Source organism: Gastrolobium bilobum, unplaced genomic scaffold (genome assembly GCF_033153095.1).
Source record: "Gastrolobium bilobum isolate Gb01-03AN ecotype WA unplaced genomic scaffold, APGP_CSIRO_Gbil_v1 utg16912, whole genome shotgun sequence".
Classification (NCBI taxonomy): Eukaryota; Viridiplantae; Streptophyta; class Magnoliopsida; order Fabales; family Fabaceae; genus Gastrolobium; species Gastrolobium bilobum.
The window spans coordinates 27,733-54,282 of NW_026898463.1; the positions used below are offsets into that span (position 1 = coordinate 27,733).

The window sequence follows — 26,550 nt, forward strand, 5'->3', positions numbered from 1 at the left end:
AAACGAAAGTTTATGATATATGATGCCAATTTCCAGATATGCACCCTTGGTACAAGCTGGGCACAACAATTGATAAAGCTATAAAGAGAACCAAAAGATTTCTTTTTACATCCGACGATCCTAAATTCACAGATGTGTCCCAGAAGATAAGTAACAAAAGTGTATTTGACAATGAAAGTCAATATTCTCCAAAAGATGGAGGTGAAGTTCTTTATCTCACCACTGCAAAAAGGTTAGGAACAAACTACTAAACCTCTCCATCATCACCCAGTTCCCCGTCTTCAAGTTCATCAAGCCCCCCAGTTTTCCTGGAACCGTCCCAGTGCTCCCTCTTGTGTCTTCTATGCCGGCTTTCATTCTCTGATTCAGGAGAGTTTGCATGCTGCAAGATTATAGTTCCACACATTTCAAATGTCTATTCTAAAATGTAAAATATAGAATCAATATTTTACTAAATAAAGATGCAGAAATATCCATACCTTCCTAGACTTCTTGCGTTCACTGCCATGTCTTCGTGATTTTTTAGACTCTTCCTTCTCATCCTTCTCAGAATCCACATCCTCTACACTGCTCTGATGCCTCTTCCGATGTTTCCTTTCCTTATCCTTTTCTTTTTTCTTCTCCTCTTTGTAACCATGGCTGTCAGTTATGTCTTGATTATCACTATCTGTTTCATCCTTCTTATGTCGTTCCTTAGACTTTTCTTTCTCACGTTCTCTCTCCTTCTCTTTTTTCTCTTTCTCCTTCCGTTTTTCTTTCTCTTCTCTTTCTTTCTCCTTTTTGGCCTGCAATTAATTATTCATAAAATAAAGTGTTGACCCTAGGTATAGTTAACCAAATGCCGGACCAAATATTTCAAGGTCATGCATGATACACAAACTACAAATAACGATGCATTTCCCCACTACGTTAATTCGTTATGGATATAGAATAAGGTGAAAGGAACATAATTTCAACAAAAGAAATTCAAAGCAGCCATGATTAATTCTAAAACTGTAATATTTTATTTCAGTTTCTGGTAAGTAGAAAATTGGTACAGAAAAACCAAGGGCAACCCAAGTAGACAATAGATGTACAGAATGAAGATCAATGGCATAAAATAAATGGCTTCATTGTCTGGCCCAACAGCCAAACATTAGTTATAATGATAAAATAAAGGATATAATTCACAACTAATAAATCAGAATATAGTTAATCTTATCGAATCTTTGGCCTTTGTTTGGATGAGGAAACATACAGAAAAAAGTATATTTTCTCTTGGTGTGTTTGGATGAAAAGAGTCGGGTTAAAAAGGAAAGAAAATATACTATTATGTAAAATGACATATATATCCTGATATTTATCATATATATGAGATGCAAATATTATTTTTTATCTCTAAATTAAACATCATTTTATAAATCACATAATAAATACATTAATTATAAATATTAATTTAACATTTATTAAATTTTATTTAAAGTCATTTGTTAATAAAAATAATCACCATTAATTATTTATGAGTTGGTTGTGTTTTATACAATATTTATTAATCATAAACACATAAACAAAATTTAATCCCTCGTCCTGCCCTGCCCATCTCTCAACCCACCTCATTCCCAACCTTGAGCTAAAGTAAACCATAACCAACCCCACGCCCCCTACCTCCACCACTCAGTTGAACCTCGCCCTTTCCCTTCCCTTGACCAAACACCAAAACTCAGGTCAACAGTATCTAACTATGTTTCTGGAGTGTCAGAGTGAGAAAAATAACAAAACATTAATTGGACATGGACACATTTCTGACATGTTTGTATGCATGTCAGTCACAAAGATGATTGAATAAAACAAGTGTTGGAACTCTGACATAGGTCTTAAGGCTTTGAAAATCAAACTGGACCGGCCAGCTGAAAAGTCTGAAGTGTACACTAGCCTGGTTTAGTCCTGTTAACCCTGATACCCGGCAATGGTCCAACCAAACTGAGCCAGCCAGTTGTTGTTTAATCACAGCCATTTCAATGACTCAACCAGATCATTACATTGCAAGGGGAAAGAACACTAAATTTGAAAGTTCGGGAAAAAGAAACCAGATTGTCTTAACAACCATGTCAAACATGCATAGATGTTATGAAACCATACTCTCAGACAAATAAAAAATTAGGCACCTTTTCCTCTTCACGCTTGCGTTCCTTCTCTTTAGCTTTTTCCTTCAAGTATGTGACATATTCATCAAAAATTTCTCTGCTATAGCTTTCATCCCCAATTGACCTATAATGAAGTGCAGCACAGAAAATATCAAGCAAGATTTTTTCCATCATGGACACAGACACTTTACATATTACAACAGCTCCAGGTACATAAAACAAGAAATAATAAATATACCTGTACTCTTGTGTCTCCTCAAAAAGTGGCTTGCAATCCTCCCATTTTGAAGAAGTAGTAATATCCTACAAAAATAAAATATGATGCTTAATAGCAATTTATTTAGCCAAATAATGTGAAAAATCAGATCATTGGTAGAGTCTTAGTTTACCTTGAACGTATATAACAGGTTAGTAAAGTCATCAGCAAGGCGTTGGCGCTTCTTAGCTTCCTTCTCCTCCTTCTCCTTAGCTCTCTCTAACAACTCTTCAAATATAAGCTTCATAACAGAAACAAATTATCAAATTCTGATAATCCATGTTGCAAATGCATAAGCAATATTAAATAGGTCAACTGGCTAGCAACAACCTCTTAATAGAGATATTTGTTCCAACATGGACATGCTATTCCATGTTAAGTACACATACAATTGATAGAATAACCAAAAACAATTTCAAATTGAAGTTATAAACTCGATAATGATATCTATTGATTTTATATTCTATAATAGATTTGACTTTATATCAATATCATGTACAAAAAGCCTCAGAATTATATACAAAATGAACCAAAAAAAGTTGAAACTAAAGCAACAAACTGTTCTTTTTTCTTGTTTAATATTATCTGAGCTTAAAAAATGGTGGCTTTCAATTTCTTGTGGCTGTGAACATTAATCAGAGATATCAAAACAAATACTACAAATAATTGCCTTGCCTAATCATAAATTAACTGTTAAGACTTAAGACACCAAGAGAGTAACTTAACACGGTTACATCAAGCCTCTCATTTCAGTCGTTAGAGTAACTTATATAGATTTATATTTTAGGAGTATGAAATGAAATAAAAATGACAGATTACAACCAAAATACACTACCTTCAAATTGATCTCAGATATTGTTTGGCAAGCAACTTCTTCCATGACATCAGACTTAAAGTCCTCAAACACTGATGTCGTCACTACAGTGATCTAATTGAATCGGACAGGAGGCCGGGGTGAGCACAGTTTGTAATCAAACATAAGCTACAGATAAAACACAAGGATGATCGTTTCAATGCCTACCTTGCCTGACTTAATTGTATCTTTTACAAGTGTCTTGTCTTCATGATACTGTTTACAAAAAGACATTAAAATAGAAATCAGCGACCACTATAATACTTAAGGTTCAGATCACTCAAAAGGAATAAGGCAAAGGTTATCATTATACTAACAACTTGGTAGTGTTAGAGATGTAATATAAAACCATTCATACATTCTCACTTATCACTTTAAGTTTTAAAATAATTGGATCATGATATGACATCATAGCCTCTATGGCCAAGTGGTCTAGAGTTTGATTCTGGCCACCCTGATTCTTCTAATAGAAAATTAAATTTAAATACAAAATAGGGGGATCAATGCATTGTCCATGCTTTAAGTCTAAAGAGCTCTTACATAAGATGATGCATTCTTCACCTAATAACTTAAGTTTTTGGGATAATTGATCCATGACAAGCAGTTGATTAGCTAACTCCAGATCACCAAAGAAACATTGAATCCGGACGTTAAATTTAAAGTATAAGAGCAATCTTATTTTCTTCAACTTATTTTAAACCATTCTAAGTCAAGTCAACCAACATCAAACACTGAATACGAATGGATAGAATTTACTTTCTTTTCGAATGTCTCATGCACGTTGATACGAACCCACCACGGTTTGGGCCCCAAATGTAGTAACAATGTTGTTGGTTGTGCTGACTCAGCAAAACAGAAGGGAAGCATGGGAGAGCAAGTTAGTTGTGGGGAAAGTGCTTAAAAGGGGGAATGAGTCCTCGAGGGAATCATCTTTGGACTTGGGACTTTTGGGCACCTTTTGGGTGAATTAGGAGAGTCTAGAGCCTCTCGAATTGCTCTAGAACCTATCTTTACTGTCTCTCTTTTCATTACTATTATTGTATCTTTCCATTACTATTCCTGTAATTGCTCATAGAGTTATAGAGTTGTATTGTCATCTTCTTACTGGACATTGTACCTAGGTCATATTAATATATTGTCTCTTTGAGTTGTTTCTTCAATTGTACTGTTGGTTCCTATCAATTGGTATCAGAGCTTCGATCTTGGAGCTCTATGGGATGGTTACTACTAGAAATATGGAGAATCGATTGAATGCTTTGGAGGAAGAGCTGCGCAAGACTGATGCTCGTTAGGACGAGATGATTCGAAGGCTAGAAGTGACTAAAGTGCAAGTGACTGAAATCCTCAAGAGGTTGGATGAGATGGCAAGAAGACGACGGATAAAGTTGTATTGTCTCTGTTATTGTCATCTTCTTACTGGACATTGTACCTGGGTCATATTAATATACTGTCTCTGAGTTGTTGTTTCTTCAATTGTACTGTTGGTTCCTATCAATTGGTATCAGAGCTCCGATCTTGGAGCTTTGTGGGATGGTTACTACCAGAAATATGGAGAATCGATTGAATGCTTTAGAGGAAGAGCTGCACAAGATTGATGCTCGTCAGGACGAGATGACTCGAAGGCTAGAACTGACTAAAGTGCAAGTGACTGAAATCCTCAAGAGGTTGGATGAGATGGCAGGAAGACGACGGAGTCATTCCCGGAGAAGATAGCCCTGCCAACAACGATTCAAGTACTGATGAAGGGAATGGCGACAGGTTCGAAAGGAGGAGAAATTCTTTGAATCATAACCATCGGCGACTCGAGATTCCCACATTTCCAAGTGAGGATGTTGATGTTTATCGTGCCCTGTACACTTTGAAGCAAACAGGGACCGTGGCAAAATTCGGGATGGAATTTGAGAAGGTGATAAGGGTGTTGAGAGTTGAGAATGAAGATTTACTCAAGGAATATTGGCTAAATGGAGATAAAAGCCGCGATCGTGAGAGTAAAGCAACCATCTCACCCAAAAGCTTAAGCTGTTAGGTGAAGGTCTTTTTAATGATTTATATTATACTCTAACACGCCTCCTCACAAGAGAGCCCATTGGGCTTGAAAGGTGGATAATGCATCAAGCCCAGCCTACATGTGCTAAGAAATTCTACAAAGAAAATGGGGGGCGGCGAGGATTGAACCCGAGACACTGAGGCTCTGATACCATGTAAAGCAACCATCTCACCCAAAAGCTTAAACTGTTAGGTGAAGGTCTTTTTAATGATTTATATTATACTCTAACAGCGAGGAGCTGTTGATGGCGCCGACACTAAGTCTAACTGCCATGGTGAAGTATTCTCTGAAAATCGAATGGAGAAACGTCGCTTTGGTTGAAGAAGGATTAAGGCCGTTGTGCAAGTCTTGGACTTAAGGCTCCAACTGCATGAATATGGGCCAGCGGGTGGGAACAGGCCCAACTGAGGCTAAGAAGGGAGGTTACTCAAACTTGAGCCCAACTAATTTGCCTAACCTGAGCCAGACCAACCCAACTCCTCACTCAAACATGAGTTACCCTAATCCCCTAAATATGCTTGCGGAGAATTCGAAGTGAGGTCAAACGTCGAAGGAGTCGACGTCCGTCGCCAGCAATTGCGCACCGAAGAGCAACGTGAGTCACAGGAGACGGTTGCCATAGGCAGAGTTGCATGAACGTCAACAGAGGGGCCTCTGTTTCAAGTGCGATGAGCGCTGGAACCCAGGCCACAAATGTCGAGTACCCAGCTCCGTCAGTTGTTGGTTGATGACGATGATGAAGACAAAGGGAGGAAGGACAACAATGTGTTGGTAGCACTGGCGAAGCTTGATGAAACAGAATTAGAGAAGGCTCTGAAATTGTCGATGAACAATTTTTTAAGGCTCACTTCAAACCCAAGGGCTGAAGCTAAACCAAAGGGCACCGTTGGGGGAGTGGGAAGCAATGGATCATTCCTTAGCCATGGTAATGTTAATTTGTCTGATTTGTTTTATCGTGCTGTTCTAGTTCCCACACAAAAATTAAGTGTGTCAGTGATGGAAATGGAAGATGAGCAATAGGACCCTAATGGGAGCTATACAACTACAAGCATGAAATATCTAGTTGGTCGCGAATTTGGGGTCTTACAATTCAAGAAATGGGATCTCTAAGGTAATTTTACAATCCTTGCACTCTCCTTGAGGACAAGGTGATTGTTTTGGGGGAGTATTGATACGAACCCACCATGGTTTGGGCCCCAAATGTAGTAATTGGCCCAAGTGAAAATGTTGTTGGCTGTGCTGACTCAACAAAACAGAATGGAAGCATAGCAGAGCAAGTTAGTTGTGGGGAAAGTGCCTAAGAGGGGGAATGAGTGCTTGAGGGAATCATCTTAGGACTTGGGACTTTTGGGCACCTCTTGGGTGAATTGGGAGAGTCTAGAGCCTCTCGAATTGCTCTAGAACCTATCTTTACTGTCTCTTTTTTCATTACTGTTATTGTATCTTTACATTACTATTCTTGTAATTGCTCATAGAGTTGTATTGTCTCTGTTATTGTCATCTTCTTACTGGACATTGTACCTGGGTCATATTAATATACTGTCTCTTTGAGTTGTTTCTTCAATTGTACTGTTGGTTCCTATCACACATCCTCAGAAGTAATTATATAGGACTTAGTCAAAACAGGATCTCACTCCAAAGAGAAGACATGTTGGCTGATGAAAGGTTGCTTTAAATAACAGAAAAGCAGACAGCATACTAACATAGACCATAATAATATCATTCTACCAACAGCAAAAAACATCAATAACAACTCAATATTTGAAAGAAATTACTTGAAATGGAAATTCAATAACCTGTTTTTCAAGCTCTTCAGTGACATCCTCAAATAAATCTTTCGGAGTGGAACCAGATGTGTTTGACGCAACAGCTTGATATTGAGGCAAATCCCTGACCTACAAAATAGAAAACACAAGAAAATGATATATTTTTTTTCCATATTATTCCAGCTTTTCATCATGACCAATGGAAAGTTTTATTACCTTCAAGCAATATTCTCGCCATTGAGTTTTAGCAGTAAGAATTCCATCAGCCACATGTTCTTCCAGCAACTTGCGAAACGCATCACGGTTTTTCCTTTCACCCCGACGTTGTCGTTCCTATATCATTGTCATAAAATTGCATACGCAAACAAGAATATGGACTCAAACACAACAATAATCATACACTTAGATTCTACCTTTTGTATTCTTTTTAGTTCCTCTTCTTCCTTCTCCAAGTCACGAATATAGTCCTGCCAAAGCCAATCTCAGCACATATATCCATCATACTCATACATGACCAACCAAAAGAAAATATACCTGGAAAACAAGCAAGCGATCAATTTTTTCAAGTCGTAGGTATCTATCATCATCCTCTAACCGATCTTGGACTTTCCGCCAATGACTATTCACCTAAAATGAAATGAAAATAAAATAAGGGAAAAGTTGAAGAATAAAAACATCCAATACAACAGAAGTGCTGCTCTTCATTTTAAAGAAATGTACCTTCACATAATCACATGACTCCAGAAATTTCCTATATTCTGCTATGTTACGCCGATGCTCCTCTGCGGCATTTTCCTTTTCCTATATTTTACAGAGATAGGATAACAATAAGAATGGACAAGAAACTAAATTTGATATGTGTGATTGCAACTTTTAGGTATTCAATTTCAGAGAGCAACTTGAATTAAAACCACGGGATATGAACTGAAGCCACCAACTCTTATTATTATATCTTAATCTAAGGAGGAATTCTCTTCTCCAATATTTGGTGCCTATTGCCTGCTATTCACTTTTTTTGGAATAAATAGAGCACGGTAACCCAGATTAAACAATCACTCATAAACATTATGAGCATCCACCCGAAATTTTTTGGGGGATAGATGTGCATCCATCCCAGAAATAAAACCTAACTAGCTAGCACTTTGATATCATAATCATCAGTGGCAGGATTCATCAACCTTCCCCTAAAATTTGTACATAGTTCCAAATAGTAAGTTGAAGCTAGAAAGAGGTAGTATGATTCTTTTCCCTGTACTCAATTCACACTCTGACTACGTAAATTTGAGGGGAAGATGAATTTGGATCTTGATGGGATTCTAGTCCCAACCTTCTGACGTCCAACGCTTGAAAGTATGATGACAATGAAGCTTATCTCATCCTCTGCATGCAATTTGGACTCCAAAGTTCAAACATTGAAGGAAGTTATGTTCAGCGTAATATCAGAGCACCAGGCCATTTTCTTTTAGTGCTTATTTTATTTTGCAATGGGCTTGGACTTCGGTTAATGAATGTGGCTTATGATTGGGGTCTCAGTTAGTCTAGCATTACGAATGAGGCTTATATAGTTTATGAATTGAAATCTAGATGAGTAAACTAAGTTTGGCCCTTGTGATTTGCTTGATGGAGTAGAAACAATCCAACATTAAAATTTAGCTTAAATAACAAGTACATTATTTCTTTGCAATGTTTTCAAAGAACTTCATGTTTCCATAAAGTTTCTGATACATATTTAAATTGTCAATATCGCAACACAGTTTTTTGTATCATGCCTCTTGCTAGCTCAGAATTATAATCTCCATTCAAGAGAGCAAACAAGCCTATCGAGCTATAATTCCCATCTTTCTAGCTTGCAGTGATCCCACCTGACCTATTTAACTCTTGAGAGTGGTCTTATCAAAGATGTCGCCAATTTCGAAATTTTCCATTTATAATAATCATCAAAACTCCATTGAAGGGAATAGAAGCTCTGGGCATTGAGGACTACACGTGGCAAGAGTGAGGGAAAGCAATAGAGGGAAAGGTTAGGTAGAAGGCATCAAAAAGGAGGGAAATGGGGCTAGAGACTGAGGTATAGAGAAATTGCGTTAGTTTTGGGTGGTACAGGGTAGGCACCTCAAATAGCGTACAGCTCTATTTATGTCCTACATTCCCTGTGTTTCTGGAATCTGTTAGTTTCAGTAGTGGAGGGTGAATTTCAGAAAATAATACAGTGATATTTCAGTTCTGATTATTAGTTTCAGCCATCCAGGTTTCCTTCATTTTATTTTTAGTTTCTTCTTCTCATATGAAATTATGTTAAGTGGTTCGACCACAATTACAATTATAATAACAATCTCTTTAATTAATTTTCAGTGTTCTCCTGCAAGGTAACAGTTAGACAAATAACCATAAAATTGCACACAAAGACATGGTTCCTAAGAAAAGGCGGTCTAGTAGCAGCCTACCTACACTGATAAATATGTGAACAAATTATAAAAATCACAACTCCCTTGAAACGCATTTACATCCAGAAAAGAGTGGTTTTTTAAATAAGATGAAGAAAGTCAACCTGAAACACATTTTGATTAAGCATTTCATGAATATTTCACTTCAGCCAATGATACAATTCATCTCCTTCCCTTGATTATATGAAAGAATGCCACAAACCAAAATGTAAATGCTACAATGTGACCATAACAAGCACTCACCTGCCAGCACCCACCAAAGAAAAACAAGATTCTTTCCAAAATTGAACAGTATTTAAGAGATCCACAAATCACTCTAGAAAAAGGTTTATGTAGCCTCCTTGGGTACAAGATCTAGACTAAAATGATATGTCATGCTCAAAAAGGTTCATATGCAAGCAAAAAGTAACATATTATCACCTTTCTCTCAAGTTCCACCATGTAGCTTTCAAATAAATCTTCCCGATCTCTTGGTCTTTCAACGGCATTGAATCGTTCATCATTTTCGAACATACTTATAGCTTTGCTGATCACCGTAAATGATTAATTAGGGATTTTAAGATGAATTATTTCATCCTAAAGAAACCAACAACAAATAAATTCTTAGTCAAACAAGTAGAAATATACCTCCATCTTGTGGATGATGTAAGTTCCTTGCACTCCTGAAAAGAGAATATGCAATAAGAATTAACTAATAGAAGCACAAATTAATCAGGTATTCTATTCAACATACTTCCAACATCTTTGTGAATTCTTCCCGGGCTCTTTTCTGCTTCATGCGCCTCTCTTCAGCCTCTAGCTTCTTCCTTTGGCCCAAATACTGAATGGAAGATAAATTGATTCAATGTCAGAAAGCCAGATAGAGTCATTAACAGGTAAATAGAAAATGATCAACTACATTGTGCCACTAAATCAGTTCACTTGACGCAAACTGAAGGATCCAGTGCAAGGTGGTACATGCAATGTGCTGTAGGAGGCTTGTTTCTAACCTCATTAAAAGCTTGCTTTCGCTCACCAAGTGTTTTTAGGGCATTATATCTTTTATCATTGATGATTTCTCTCATTGCCTGAATCACAACTCAAAAATAATAGTTAGCATTTGAAGCACAAAAGAAAGACTGGGAAAAAATGAAATGTGCCCAATCTACCTGTTCCCATGACCAATCAGACTGAACATTCACAGATTCCAAAAGCGCTTTAAATGCGTTTTTTGCTTCCTAAAAGAGCAATGTAATGTGATGATAAAGATAAAAGATTTAATAAGAGAAAAGAAGGATATGATGCCTTCTATGTTTTTTAAAGAAGATTATGCATAACATACAAAATTCTTACCAGCTTATTTGCATATACCATGGTTTCATCATCATTGGTTTTCTCCTCAGGTGAAGACACATTATTCTTTCCAACCACTGGCAAACCTCTTTTGGCTTCCTGCAAGAGTTGGAAGAAAATTTTAATAATAAGTAAATTAAATACAGGATCTTAATTGGACATCAAATTGAGGAGATTGTCTTCCAGGAGTTCTCTCTCACTTTGATAGCATTCTCAATTGTGACCTAGTTTTTCTAAGTTTATAACAGCAGTTGGCACAATCTTGCCTACAAACAATAAATATTGGCGCCACTTAGACACTTCCAGTGAAAACTAGAATTTCTATTTGCATTTTAGCCTACTATATGTGGTTGGATCCATTTTCTTAACAGTTCAAGCTTTTCAGGTGGTTGAATATCTGACATGTTATTGAACCATGATGGGCCTAAGGAGCTGGAACCTTATAAAATAGTATACAAAAGAAGAGCTAAAAATACTGAAGGGAAAAATACTGAAAGTTTAGAAGGGCAGAAAAGGATGAAATATATAAAAGAGCAGTTAGTTAGAGGGAATGACACATGGCAAGCAGTGAACGGAGAGGGGTATGTTGGGAAATTAGTGGGAGAAGACACGGATGGTGAGGGGAATGGTGTGAGGGGGGGAGAATATTCATATTTTGGGAGTGGGGTAGCAGCTGAGTGTGGTGCTCAGCAGCTGGGATCCTGGGTTTTTGCTGTTGGAAGACGGATAATCAAGGAGCAGAAGGAGTCATGGAGTTTGTAATTTGTCTTTAACAGTCTTTGTGTCACTGTTGTGTCTTTTTTATTACTGTCATCGTGTATTTCTGCATTTCTATTCAGCACTATCATTGTCCTGTTGTTGAGTCTGTGTAATGGGTTATGAGAAGCTGTTGTTGCTCTTTTCTTGTATTGTTTCTGGTATTGTCAAAGTGTTTTTCTTTGGCAAATTATTGAATTTATAAATAGTATTTCTTCCTTTGCTGTTGCTGTCTTTTACTGTTACATAGCTCGGTACCATCAAATCACAGTTGCAAAAGTGGTCAATCATGGATCAATATACTATAATACCTTACAAACTTTATTCTAGTATTCTGTTTCATGGGTTTTTTTTCCATAATCATCAATTTCTTTGGTTTTGCAGGCTTGTGTAAGTTCATGAATGTTTATGTTCGGCTTAATAATCACAGCAGGTGTCTCCAAATAGGCCAGACTTTTTGAGTGATTAGAAATCCAACAATTTTAAACTATAAAAAGAAAGAAAAATACCTCAGTATCTTGAAGAGAATCTCCATTGACAGAAGAAGCAAAATCCTGAGATGCTTGATTTTCAACACTGCTCAGGTAAATTTTCAATACATAGGTGATGTCAGAATTGAAAACTACAACCAGATTATAAAGGAGAAAAAGGTCAGACGAAAACAATGAGCATGCAGAATACTAGTGAATTTATACATGGATGGAATTTTGGAATCAAGTGAATTTGCAGCTACTCCTGAGCTTCCTGCAACAATTGTAGGTGCAGTGCTCATAGTTACCACAGTGCTTGGTTCAACTCCTGTGGTGCTTGAAGTAACTATTGAATGGGAAACAGAGGTCCCTGATAATCCAGAAACCAACTGTTGAGGATCAGTTGCTGCAATTGGTGTGACAGAATATGGGCTTGAAGCAAGCCCATTTGATGTCAAAGAAGTGATGGAGCTAGCTGCATTAGCTGTTGTAGATGGTGTAGCAGAGGACACAGCAGCATTGGATGTATCACTTGTTTCTGACTGCATTCCCTGGTTCATAGCTTTCTGTGCCTGCTCACGAGCCAACTGAATGGAAATATTGCAATTTCGGGTAAGAAATTGAATTCTATCAGGCAAAAAAATGGAAAACAACCACAAACATAATCTCTAATCAAAAACCTTAAGTTCCTCAGGTATTGACCAGGTTGATTGCTGAGTAACCTTGTTGTAATAATACCTGCAAGGAGTCACAGCCATAACATAGAAATCAGGTCCATCATTACAAACAAATGAAACAGAAAGGGTACAAGTACAACAAAAAGCTGAAGAATATATATTTTATAAATAAAATTATACAACACATGAAATAAAACGCACTTTCTCCCCTCTGAAGAAGTGAATTCTTTCCAAACAGTTGATGCGTCAGCCCTCTGTCACATCCAGCAGAATTAGTGGAATTTGAAAATACTAAAAGCAAACCATCCAAGAATGATTATCATATCAAGGTAATAATAGTTAATCACATACTGGTGCAAGAAACTAAAGGTATGTATTAAACAAATAAAGGAAAGAAGATAACATCCTGCTGAAGAGTTAATAATTGTTATATTATAACCTTGCCAAAATTAATAAGAGTTAGAAGGAATAACACAATAAACCAGAATTTACACATCCCATACACATTTATAAGCATACCCCACTGCAATGTATAAACCACTAAATCAAGATCATAAAACAGCAAAGGAATAAAGAAACAAAAAGATGGAGAAAGTAAAAGAAAGCAAGAAGATAAGCATATATGGATGCACAAATGCACGCCTTTTATCTTTTGTGTGTGTGCATAGGTAGAGCAAAGAAACTTACAAAGGAGACAATTGATATCACACACACACACAGCCCATAAAGATCACCCTACAAAACTGCTGGAGGAAGGGGATGGGAAGGGTGCAGTCAACCATTAATTAATGGTATTGCAGAACCATAGCTATACACCAATCTCACATTTTAGGTTTAAAAAAAAAAATTGTAAATATCAAACTGTTGCCTGCCTTGAGAAAGTGCTACCCCCGCCTTCACAGTGACCATATAGAGCAGTCGTTAAAATTTCTCCTGACTTGCCATGATATCTACAAATCAGTGGAAGCACATGCACATAAAAGGATATTCACACCATAAACCTTTTATGATCATTGAAAACATTGTAGAAATGGTCAACATCCATATTAGATACCGGTTCTATTGACCACAACATTTTCAAAGCGAGTCCAACAGATAATAAAAATGACACTCAAATTGCAGCAACAGCAACAAATAATCAAAACAACTCACCTCGGTAGGTGACATCAATTCCAAAGGTTTCTCCCAACTAGATTGCCTTGTCCTCTTGTTGTAGTAATATCTGATAAAATTGAGAAAAGAACAAATATTCTCATTAGATAATGTAGATTACGAAAACACTAGATAATCAGATCATTATCATAAATAACAGTAACAATTTCTATAAGATATCTCATGTTTGCTGGCTAAGCAAGATATAATTATATAAACCAATACCTTCTCCCATCAGCAGAAGTATGCTCTTGCCAATCAGATAAGGAGTGCTGGTTAGTAGCATTAGATGCCTAAAATTTGTCAGAACAAAAGTCCGAGAATTATATCAACTCAAATTTCTCAGAAATCGCAGTATAACAACAGAAGATTACATTATTACCATAGAAGAAATGTAATTCATTGAATCACGTATAATGTAAGGCATTGTCAAAAACATTATCAGCTATTGAGATTCAATTGGTTACTCCCACAAGAAATCTGACTCAAATGGTATCATGACAAGAAAGTCACCAATTCTTTCATAATAGCATACAAACAAAATATATGCATAACAATTTAAAAATATTTCCTTATACCCCTTAGGCCAAAAAAAGTAATAAAGAAAATTAAATACGAATAGCATCTAATTAATAATACTTAATTTGGACCATCTAGGTTCCAAAGGCATTAGATGTGGATCAAATTGGTAGGTTTAGTAAACCTCCATAACACGGATCTAGATACCGTGCAATTCACAAATTGAATTGTGCGAAACGATACAGGTCAAACTGCCAGCGATTAAAACCATAGAGGAAATCAGAGGGCGGCTGGAATTGTCACCTAAATCGGAAGGATAATGTACATTGAACCGGAAACTACGATTCAGTCGCTAGCAACGATTCATCCCGCATGCCACTGCCAGTTTCTACAAGCGTTGTGCTGATCGTGTAGTCAGGTCAAAGATGACTAGATCACAGAAACCCTAATTTCTGCCTTTGAAAAAAAAAAAAAACCTATCCTAACAAGAACAATGTCATTTATTCGTGCGTTGTCGGAATCAGAACTAGGTTTTACTTCTACTGCTGGAACAGGGCAACAGCAAAGGAGAGTGACGGTATGGTGGTGCAGAATTTCCAGGTGGCTAGGTCATCATAAATAACGTATGGCAATTTACCAGGATATTTTATTTTGGACTCCTAAGGCAATATTTTTAGAAGTAAAAGTAATACTTGTTTAAGTGTTGTAAGATGCATATATATATATATATATATATATATATATATATATATATATATATATACATACATACATACATATAGATATACATATACATATATATATATATATATATGGAGCAGGATCTTCTTACACCAGTGTAAAAATAATAATCTTACACTCAATTTTAACCGTTGATTTTCGCATATCTGACGGTTGTAATTTATTGAGAATTAATAATTAATTAATGAGAATAACCCAATCAATTACAGTCGTTTGATTGACGGAAATCAAGGGATAGGATTGAGTGTAAGATTTATCATTCTTACACTGGTGTAAATTGATCTTGTCCATATATATATATATATATATATATATATATATATATATATATATTGTTTTTTCAATTCAAATTTACAAGGATAAAATGACTGTTGTTTTATCCATACCTCTCTTTAAATAATTCCAAACACAACGACCAGAATCAGAGTTTTACTTAAAAAACCAACACCAATATTATTTCTTTATTTTATATTCGTAAATTTATTATATTATTTATATTTAAACTGCAAATAACAAAACTTTTTTTTCTATTTAAATCTACTTTCTACCCAATTCTCAAATCCTGTCCTCCCTATCTTATTAATTTATTATATATTTGTATTTATAAGGGGAAAAAATCATATAACATTATGAAACAAGAGAATCACCATCTTCTCCATCTTATTGGAATGAATTAATGCCATTATCATACAAGTAACAATTAAAATTCAAAAATATTAAAAAAAAACCCACCATTTAAAACACTTCATTTTATAGGAATTCCAAACAAGCTTTAACATATATTTACAATTTGTATAAATAAGAGCATTTCAAATGGAAATTTCTAGAGAATGAATGTAAAACAAGAATAATACACATTAAGAATCAAAGTATGGATGAAACACTTACTGAATCAGTTGATGCAGTGCCAGATGATTGTACTCCAGCCTGCTGCACTGATGAAACAGGTGCAGCACTCTGAGGTACGGAGGACAACCAAGGTTGTCCACCAGGAGGTGCAAGCATTTGAGGCGGATGCTGGTATTGAGCCAATGCATTAGCATTATCTTGCTGTGGAGCATAAGATGATGTGAACTGAAAAAGTGTAAAATGATGTGAGATTGTAAAAGGTACTAAATATTCAAGAGAAATCTAGTAATCTATCACAACAGGAAAACTCCAAAAACTAAGGTAACCCATACAGTATATGAAGAGTGAGGAGTTGTTCCTGAAACAGGCAAGCCAGTCATATGATTGCTAAAGTGGGGGACAGTTTGTTGTGAATGTGGTGGGACAGATGTCAGTGGCCTGTTTGTCTGAATATATGGCATAGGCATAGCCTGCGATGGAGGTGCAGGGTGACCAGGCTGAATTGGTCGAGGAGTCAACTGTTGCATAGGTTGAGAATACTGCAATTGCTGACCCTGAACAACAGGCATCCCAACATTGGAAGACGTAATACCATGTCCTGCATGTCCAAATTGTTGTGAAGCCATTGGAACAAATGGTTGCCCTTGCTGAGCTTGAATGACTGGCCGAAACTGCAGATGAAGAGATTAAGAGTTATTGCAAAATTGCAATATATTCTTATTAGCAAGCAAGAAATAGTAGTTAATAATATAAAAAAAAAACCACTCCCCGTTAAACTCGACTAGCGAGTATGGGGTGGAGGAAATCCTTGTATGCAGCCTTACCCTTGCATAATTGCAAATAGGCTGTTTCCTGGATTCGAACCCATGACCTTTTAGTTATGAAGGAACAGAGAGAGAAAGAGAAAGGTAGGGGGAAAAAAAATTAACATACAAATCATTTTGTATAATTAGAAATTAATAACATATAATGCAAAATATAAAAAATGATCACAGTAATTGATTGTACATCCCAATATTGTCATTCAAAATATAAATTGTATAATGAATTAGATAAAAGCCAAATACTAAGATACTAGCTATTCTTCATACAACATTTAATGTTCTCGAAATCAAAACTACACAATCAAAGCAAACAAGTTACTAACGTAAAGCATTGCATTATAACGAGATTTTCGGTTAGTTAGTATTGGGAAAGAAATATGTTACCTGCATACCAGAGGGCTGAGAATTATTGGCCATTTAACACAAATGACCCCTGCAAAGTGCAAACAGATGCATCGGTCAGCACAAAAACCAACTACATCTTAATGTCTTACTACATTGCTACATTTTTAGAGTATTTGTGTCACATGACAAAAAAGCTTGCAGACAAAATGGAAAAGCTGGCAGACGGTTATACCTTTGCATCCATTACACATTGATGTAAGTAAACCCCTGGGGGGTAAAAAAATATATGCATACATATATTGAAAAAAAATTATATTTTCTGCATTATAACTATTACTATAACCAAAAAAAAGGGAGCTACGTCAGGCAGTAACCGAAGATAAAGCCTGGAGGCCACTGTTTCCAACCTTCATTATGGGTCCCACTCCAACTCTGTTCAAGACTCTTTTTAAGTCTCCACGTGTGCGATGCCTTGGTAATGTGTTCTACAACCACATACACAATTTCCACCAGAAGGCAGCTTTCCAGCTCATTGTTGTAGGTGGAACACAAGGCTTGCTTTGTATGTTGCTCCCCAAGTGGGAAAGAGCGTAACAGCCACGCAAGGAAAACCCTTTCATCACGGTTTTCTCGAGCTACATGCTCAATTGCCTCTTGGATCGGGGAGAAACCCCGCGTGTGGGGCACAATAGCTCCGTAGCCTGGTGCCGCTATTCCGGAAGGAATAGAGTAAGACCTTTACCAATCTATATTGAATTAAGCCCTAATTCCCTTTAGGGAAGACGGCGATGGAGCTACTGCTTACTTCCTTATCTTTTCCTTCAGGAGTAAGCAGTACCAGTTACAAACGACCCCTTCAGAATCCTTGTTCTTTCTTGTTAAGGAACCCTATTTCATAGGGTCCTTTCTATACTTTCAGGAATTCAGGCTAATTCATTTTGTATCTGCTATCTATCAAAGACTAATTGAAAAACATTTACCGGTAGTCGGGTACCATTCATTCGAAGGAAAAATAAAAAAATTTAAAACTTCCTTCAATTTCTGGATTTTCCAATTGCGTGACAACCTTAACCTAAGTCGTTGCAAATCGAAAAGAATAGCATCGAAATTTATCAAGTTTCATTGTCTCTAATCGAAGCATTTTTGCGAGGAAGTAAATAATTCACGAAACGACGACACAATTGCTGAACAAATAGGGATAAGTACACTTACAGCTTGGGCTGATAAGGAGATGAAGTGAAGAACCAAAGGTGAAAAGCTATTCGTCTCGCTGAGCTAACAGAAACTCTTCATTTTGGTTTCAAATCAAAACTCACATGTGCTAGGGTTTAAGAGGGTTTGCTGCAATCTAACACAACTACGAAGAAGCACACAGGGTAACAAGCAACTTGAGGAAGATGAATATAACATAAGACGCACCAATTTTATTTTAGTTTTTTTTATAGTATTTTAATAAAAAAATATTATATTTATAAATTTTTACAAATTATACTCAACGTGATATTATATTTTAACGGTTCATATTTATCGTAAATTGTGAAAAAAAAATGTAAACGGACGATTCACCATTTTAATATTTACACTCGATCTTGACGTTCTCGTTTGAATAATAGATGGGCCGTAAGTACATTGGCATAGTTTAGTTATATGGACATTTTAATTTGTCTAATTGGCAAACTATATATATAAAGATTTTGTAAATAAGTACTTGTTAATAGATTTAAAATGAAAAGTCTAATAAATTTAATATATTAAAATTTTATAAATTCATTATAGATCGTACTTTTTATTTGATAATTTTTATTTTTTATTCATTTAAAGTTTTCGTTAGCAAAACTATATAAATAAAACATTAATGTGATTTTTTTTCTGTTTTTGGTAATAAAATGGAAATTTCATTTATACGTGCTCGAGTTATTAATTTATCATGGACTTTTGAAGTTATTAACAAATGTAGAATGGGGTATGCTGATTTGTTTGTTTGGCAGGCATTTTTTTTTTTTGACATATTTCAATCGATTCATTCATTCGCGATTAGTCCTATTGGGACTGATCCTTGATTTGATCATGAGGTGTTGGTTTTCTCTTCTTTTTAAATTTTATACGCAATGAAATTTCAATTTCTTTTTTTCGTTAAACAAATTTGGGAGGGGGGAGAATAGGAGACATAAATAATGGATTAATTAAGCCCTTGTGAGACTTATTTAAAAATAAGATAGAGAAATCTATAAGGATTTTATAAAATTCTATTTCAAAAAGAAAAATCTCAAAATAATGTTATTTTTTAAGATTGGATGCAATTACCAATTCAAAATCTAACATATATATATATATATATATATATATATATATATATAGGTTTATAATTTCATAGTAGTAAAAGAAGTTCTCAAGTTTCTGCAGAGAGAGAATTAGGTGGGGTCCACATTTCTAAAAAAATACAAAAATGCAAGACATGGAAAACGATCTCTCACATGCACGAGGAGACAATTCTCCAAGGAGAAGTATTTTTTCATTTATATATATATATATATAGGGCTTGCAATTTCTCATGTTGCATGAGAAATGCAAATTTTTCTACAGAGAGAAAAAGGGGTGGGACCCACCTTAAAGAAAAAAATAAAAAATAGAAAAGTGATTGACACGGACATCGAAGTGAGAGTGGTAGGAAAGGAGATTTCTCATGCAACATGAGAAATCTTTTTCCCATATATATATATATATATATATATATATATATATATATATATATATAAAATATATAAAATGTTTCTCATATAAATTGGAAATAAAATTATTATATCTTCCAGGGTGTAGACACATGAAATGGATGGGTTCATTTTTTTCTCCATAATTTTCGAGCTTATTCAAAAGGATGGGCAATAACTTTTTATCATATCTTCAAGGAGAGGAATCAATACGATGGTTTGTTTGCTAGACATGTACTTTCTCATTTTCTCTTCCTTTTAGGTTTAATATACAAGATCAACTTTTCCTTTTTGTTTTTGCGGTCTTTATGAACAGTCTTGTACATAGGATGATATTTTCTGCCTCACAAATAAAATATATATTATTTCTTATGAAAAAGAGCCCACGGGAGCTATGCGTTTTGTGAAGCACATTACCAATGATTCTATGAATACGTTAGGAATCAGCAATAATTGTGATAAAAGTTAGGGGAGCAAGATACATAAAACGATATTTACCAAAAAAAAAAAACGATAAAAGCATGAGGTGGGAGATGAGAGAAAAAGGGTCACACAAATCTCATTCTAATTTTGCACCAATTCAATATTGAATCTTATTTCAACTCAAGATATAAGTGAGTAAAAAGTAAGGATTATACCAAGTTAAAATTTTATTTTCTGTTTTGATAAGTTTTAATTTAATTTATTATTACTATTATAATTATTTTGTAATTTAATTTATTATTACTATTATAATTATTTTGTAATTTAATTTATTATTACTATTATAATTATTTTGTAATTTAAAATAGTGTTTTGTTGTACAGAGAGTTTATAATTGAAAAGTGACGATTTTATATGTTTAATTATTTTTAAGGCACGATGCAACATAAAATGGAATTGAAAGGTTTGCTTTGTTTAATTATCTTTAACACTTATATTGATTTTGATGATATTTAAGAAATTATTTGAGGCAATATTATGAATTTTGTGATTTATTTACATTTTCAGAGTTTGAGTATTTGAATGACGTACAATATCGATTTAAATTGTTTTTACAATAAATGACTTGGTTTCGATGATATTGAGAAATGGTACAAAAGGATAGTATGGATTTTAAAATTGTTTGCAATATTATCTTTGAATATTTAAAGGCATTGCAATATTGGAGAAATAATATCAAAGAAAATATGTATAACGTTTTATGCAAACTATAATATTTTTTGCAGGCTCTGATACCATAAGTGGTGCAAAGAGGCGATAACGAAAAAGAAAAAGAAATAAGAGTAGAAAAGGAAAGCAGACAAACTACTTACATGTATATTATATTAATGCATGAACAATTAATAAGTTACAAAAATTAAAAGCATAAAATAAATTTAAGATGATAACTCAAACACGGCAATAATTGTTAATTGTTACATAACTTTTAAGAATTAAGGATTAAATGAATAATTTCTTTTCCTTCTTCCATAATATTTTTTGAAGACTATGCTACAATAAACTATAGGACTTTTCTTTTCCTTTGGTGCTTTTCTGTACCCTTTTGGTATCACTTGATCTCCATCCCAAAGAGTCACGTCATCTACCCAATTTCAATCTGGGTCATCCACCAAATCCCAAACTGGATCATTTATCCAAAGAATTGAGGACACTTCCTGTAATGTTCTGAAATAATAATTGTATTAAAAAAATGATAAAGTAATAAATATATACTTATATGTATAAAATAAAATAATAATAATGATAACATAACATAAATATACATACATATATAAATATATATATACATATATTAAAGTATTAAATAATTAAAATGATATAATAGTAATAATAAATAAAATAATATATATATATATATATATATATATATATATATATATATATATATATATAGCAGCTCTGTTAATAGGTTACGTAATATACATATATATAACTATATGTATATATAAGTAAAAAAATAACAATAAAAAAATTGAAGCTTATCAAAAATGTGGATCCTTCTAGATATATAGCAACGTGTAATAAAAGGGATCAGAATGTTAAGACTTTTGATAGATACAATTATTACATTCTTAAAGATTAGTTAGATTTAAACAAAACTTTAGTTAGTTTAGTTAGAAATCAATTAGAGGTAATCATTAAAATAATCAAAATAGTCAAAAACAATGGCCTATATACATGTGTACATATGAATCAGAAGGAAAAAAGAAGAAGGGACGCAAACGTAAAAAAAAAAAAAAAACAATCCGAAGGAAAAGAACAACGAGAAGGAGAAGGAAAGGGAGAGGAGGAGAGATAGGAAGGTAATATTGAGAGATAAAAACTTTCTCTCATTGTTTTTCTTTTCACTATTTCTTTTAAAGATTTTGTTAGTACCGTTACTTTGCCAATTTCTTTTCTTAAAATTCTTTTCTACTTGATGTTATTCCTATCTTTAGTTTAATTATTTCATTCTAAAATTCTTACTGTTTTTTTTATGTTAATTTTAATTTTAAACTAGTTGATTATTTGGTACCAAATAAATGTGTAAATTTTAACTGTATGTTACTGTTGTGAACTGACCCACAAAAGTTTGGGATCAGATAGTTAGGGTAAGGGACGCCTTATAATGGCTTGAGCTCCGCCACACAGAACTTTTCACATGCAGAGACCCACAAAGTTGGGTATTTAATTAGTTTCAGTTAAATATTACATAATTTATTATTTATCTTTATTCCTGCAATAATTTTATGAAATTACTTGAGAGAATGATATATTTTTCGTTAATACGGCTGGAATAGTTATAGTTATAAAACCTCAATATTACTGAGAATTTTCTCACGTTTTATTTTCTTTGTTAATCTTTCCAGATGCCTAACTTGTCTTTTTGTGGAGAATGATGGAATATTACTGTTAATTTTTATAGTGACCGTTGGGAATACTATATTGTGATGGGGAATCAAGGAGATGTAGCTGTATTTTATCCTGACAGGGTGGAGACTTATGCGTATACTTTGGACTAAACAAGGATCATGTAATAGTGTGTGACTGAAGAATGTTATATATATATATATATATATATATATACAGTAATGTAATCTAACGTAGGATGTAGGACTTATGTAAAATAATGATGTAAGTTAGGAAGTAGACTAAATATATATGTAATATATATATATATATATATATATATATATATATATATATATATATATGAAGTTTGTACAAGTTTATGTACGAATCCACATCCATGTTTATAAAATGAAGGATGTTAGTTCTAGTTAATTAGTTTTCTTCACATGCGTTGGCACAATCTGTTACGTTTTTGTTTTACTTTTTTTAAAATGAAGATGTTATATTTTATGGTATCAGAGCAGCGATTCAGGTAAGTAAAAGATCTAAACTATGATAATTGCTTGGTATTTTGTCATAGATCATGCATATTTTAAGCTATTTTAATGAGCCTGATCAACTCACTATCATAAAATAATATATGTAGATCTATGGTAGATACAAGGCAGATATCTTCTTCAACTTCTGAACCAGAAGTTAACCCAGTAACGGATGCGGTTACCCGAGTGGCAGAAGCTCTTAGAGAACAAACTGTAACTAATCAGCAAATTATTCAGGAGCTGAGGGAGGATCGTGCAACCAGAAATCACAACCATAATTCTGAAAGTGAAAATGGACCTAGAACTGCAAATACTCAGGGAGGACTTAATTCTGATTATAAAGGACTCACTGAATTCCGTAAACATAAACCTTCCACTTTTCGTGGAGATTATAACCCTGAGGCAGCCATGGAATGGGTGAAAGAACTTGAGAAAATATTCCTAGTAATGGACTGTCCTAATACTCATCGTGTAAACTTTGCCACATACTTATTGATTGGAGAAGCAGAGCATTGGTGGACAAATACCAAAAGACACTTCCAAAGCCAAGGAACAGAGATTACTTGGACAATTTTTAAAGATGCCTTTTTGAAAAAATATTTTTCTCAAAGTGTAAGAAACAGAAAAGAAATAGAATTCCTTGAACTGAAACAAGGAAACATGACTATTGGAGAATATTTGGCAAAATTTGAGGAATTATCCAGATATTCTAATTATATACAGAATCAACCTAATGAGGAATGGCTGACAACTAAATTTGAATCTGGACTAAAACCTGAACTAAAAAGCATGATAATAGGACACCAAATCAGGAATTTTTCATCATTAATAAACAGGTGCAGAGATATTGAAGCAAGCATGAAGAAGGCTGAGGATGCAAGAGAGAAAGACAGAGCCTTAAATCGGAGAAGAATTGATGACAACAACAAAGGAAGATTTTCACGAGTGCAAAACTCGGGAAACAATTTTTCTAGCAATGGAGGGAAGAAGAATGCGGGTCGGATGAATTTTCAGATTCAGGTATGTCCAAAATGCAAGAAAAATCATGTTGGAGAATGCTTGGCAGGAAGATGTGTGTGCTTTGAGTGTGGAAAGCCTGTACATATGTTGAGGAATTGTCCTCAGAATCAAGGTCAGAATTCATCAAACCAACCTACAACAAGAGGAATAGTTTTTACCCTAAGTGGGCAGGAAGCGTCTCAAACTTCAAACTTGGTTCAAGGTACGGGCTTAATACAAGATTCTCTTATAACTGTACTTTTTGATTCTGGAGCTACTCATTCTTTCATATCCTTATCTTCTGCTCAAAAGTTAAAATTACCAATTTCCATTTTACCTTCTTATCTTGAAATCTTTCTTCCTACTGGAGAAAAGATAACCACATCTCAGGTCTATAGAAATTGTCATTTTCAACTCGGAGGAAAATTGTTCGGGGTGGATTTAGTTTGTTTGCCTATGATTGATATAGATGTGATTCTTGGTATGAATTGGTTGTCTGCTAATTGTGTGGTCATTGATTGTCATAATAAAAGTATAATTTTCACAAAAGAGTTAGAACTTCCCAATGAATCTTTATTCTTGTCAACTTCCCAACTTAGGAAGAGTTTGTTAAATGGAGCACGAGGATATGTTCTCTTTAATCTTTCAGAAGAAAAGGCTAAACTTGATGCAGCCAGTATCCCTATTGCCTCTGAATACTCAGAGGTTTTTCCGGAAGAAATTATAGGTTTACCTCCAAACAGAGAAATTGAATTCTTCATTGACCTAATACCTGGAGTAGGACCAATTTCTATTGCACCCTATAGGATATCACCTGTAGAGCTTGTTGAATTAAAGAAACAATTAGAGGAACTTTTATCAAAACAGTTCATCAGACCAAGTGTGTCACCTTGGGGAGCACCAGTGCTCTTTGTCAAGAAAAAAGATGGAAGTATGAGGTTGTGTGTGGATTATAGGCAACTAAACAAAGTCACCATTAAAAATAAATATCCTTTGCCTTGGATAGATGACCTTTTAGATTAGTTGAGAGGAGCCACAGTGTTTTCCAAAATAGATTTGAGGTCAGGTTATCACCAGATTAGAATTAAGACTGAAAATATTACAAAGACAGCCTTTAGGACTAGGTATGGACATTATGAATATTTAGTGATGCCTTTTGGATTGACAAACGCTCCAGCTATATTTATGGATTATATGAATAGAATTTTTAGACCTTACCTAGATCAATTTGTAGTGGTGCTTATAGATGATATTTTAATATACTCTAGGAATAAAGAAGAGCATAAGGAGCATTTAAGGATAGTATTATAAATTTTAAAAGATAAGCAATTGTATGTCAAACTTTCAAAATGTGAATTTTGGATGGAAGAAGTTAAGTTCTTAGAGCATGTTATTTCAAAAGAAGGAGTGACAATTGATCCTAGTAAAATTGAGGCTGTAATACACTGGGAGAGATCTAAGACTATCACTGAAATCAAGAGTTTTCTAGGATTGGCAGGATATTATAGAAGATTTATTAAGGGATTTTCACAACTAATATTACCTTTAACTAGGTTAACTAGAAAAGGAGTTCCTTTTGTTTGGACACAAGAATGTGAAAATTGTTTTCAAAATTTGAAGAATAAATTGACATCTGCACCAATTTTAATAATCCCCGATCCATTAGGAAAATTTGTGATTTACAGTGATGCATCTAGAAAGGGATCAGGATGTGTCTTAATGCAAGAAGGAAAAGTTGTAGCTTATGCATCAAGACAATTGAGACCTTATGAGGAAAATTATCCAACTCATGATTTAGAATTGGCTGCAGTAGTCTTTGCTCTTAAGATTTGGAGACATTTTTTGTATGGAGTCAAGTTTGAGGTTTTTAGTGATCATAAGAGTCTTAAATATTTATTTGACCAAAAAGAATTGAATATGAGGCAAAGGAGGTGGATGGAATTTTTGAAAGACTATGATTTTGAACTTAAATACCATCCAGGAAAAGTTAATGTGGTAGCTGATGCTTTAAGCAGAAAATCTCTTCACATGTCACATTTAATGGTCAAAGAAATGGAGTTGTTGGAAAAATTTAGAGATATGAAATTATCTGTGACTGTATTGCCTCGAAGTTTAGGTATTAGTGAAATAAAAATAGATAATGAGCTGATAGGTAAAATTAGAAAAGCTCAGCAGGAAGATTCCAATTTAGAAAAATAATTTGAAACAAGAAGGATTTACTAAAGGGGAAGATGGTGTGGTGAAATTTCAAGGAAGGACTGTTGTACCTAAGCAAGAAAAATTGATGAAAGAAGTTTTGAATGAGGCACATAGCAGTAAGTTCACAGTTCACCTTG

The 26,550-nt window shown here is 34.4% G+C and overlaps 1 protein-coding gene across 1 annotated transcript; it reads right to left on the reverse strand.

The window, feature by feature from the left end:
- Positions 1-18,515, reverse strand: LOC133316517 (pre-mRNA-processing protein 40A). Its single transcript, XM_061518274.1, has 28 exons — positions 18,367-18,515; positions 17,194-17,242; positions 16,318-16,656; positions 16,025-16,210; positions 14,102-14,169; positions 13,877-13,946; positions 12,926-12,978; positions 12,728-12,785; positions 12,273-12,634; positions 12,087-12,153; positions 10,822-10,920; positions 10,638-10,706; positions 10,479-10,556; positions 10,223-10,309; positions 10,117-10,151; positions 9,910-10,015; positions 7,766-7,846; positions 7,580-7,672; positions 7,459-7,512; positions 7,262-7,378; positions 7,076-7,174; positions 3,401-3,448; positions 3,215-3,307; positions 2,513-2,620; positions 2,362-2,426; positions 2,145-2,247; positions 480-785; positions 1-382 (listed from the first exon to the last, which is right to left on the reverse strand). The coding sequence occupies exons 2-28, from the start codon at positions 17,224-17,226 to the stop codon at positions 248-250; spliced, it is 3,012 nt and encodes a 1,003-aa protein (XP_061374258.1). The 5' UTR covers positions 17,227-17,242; positions 18,367-18,515; the 3' UTR covers positions 1-247.
- Between the last annotated feature and the right edge of the window lie 8,035 nt (positions 18,516-26,550).

Bases quoted from the DNA above. Each gene is read 5' to 3' on its own strand.
- LOC133316517 (XM_061518274.1), bottom strand. From the start codon at position 17,226: ATGGCCAATAATTCTCAGCCCTCTGGTATGCAG. The intron at 7,379-7,458 runs GTAGAATCTAAG...ACAATGATATAG, and splicing joins AACTAAAAAGAATACAAAAG to GAACGACAACGTCGGGGTGA. The intron at 2,427-2,512 runs GTAAACTAAGAC...TTATTTTTGTAG, and splicing joins ACCTGTTATATACGTTCAAG to GATATTACTACTTCTTCAAA.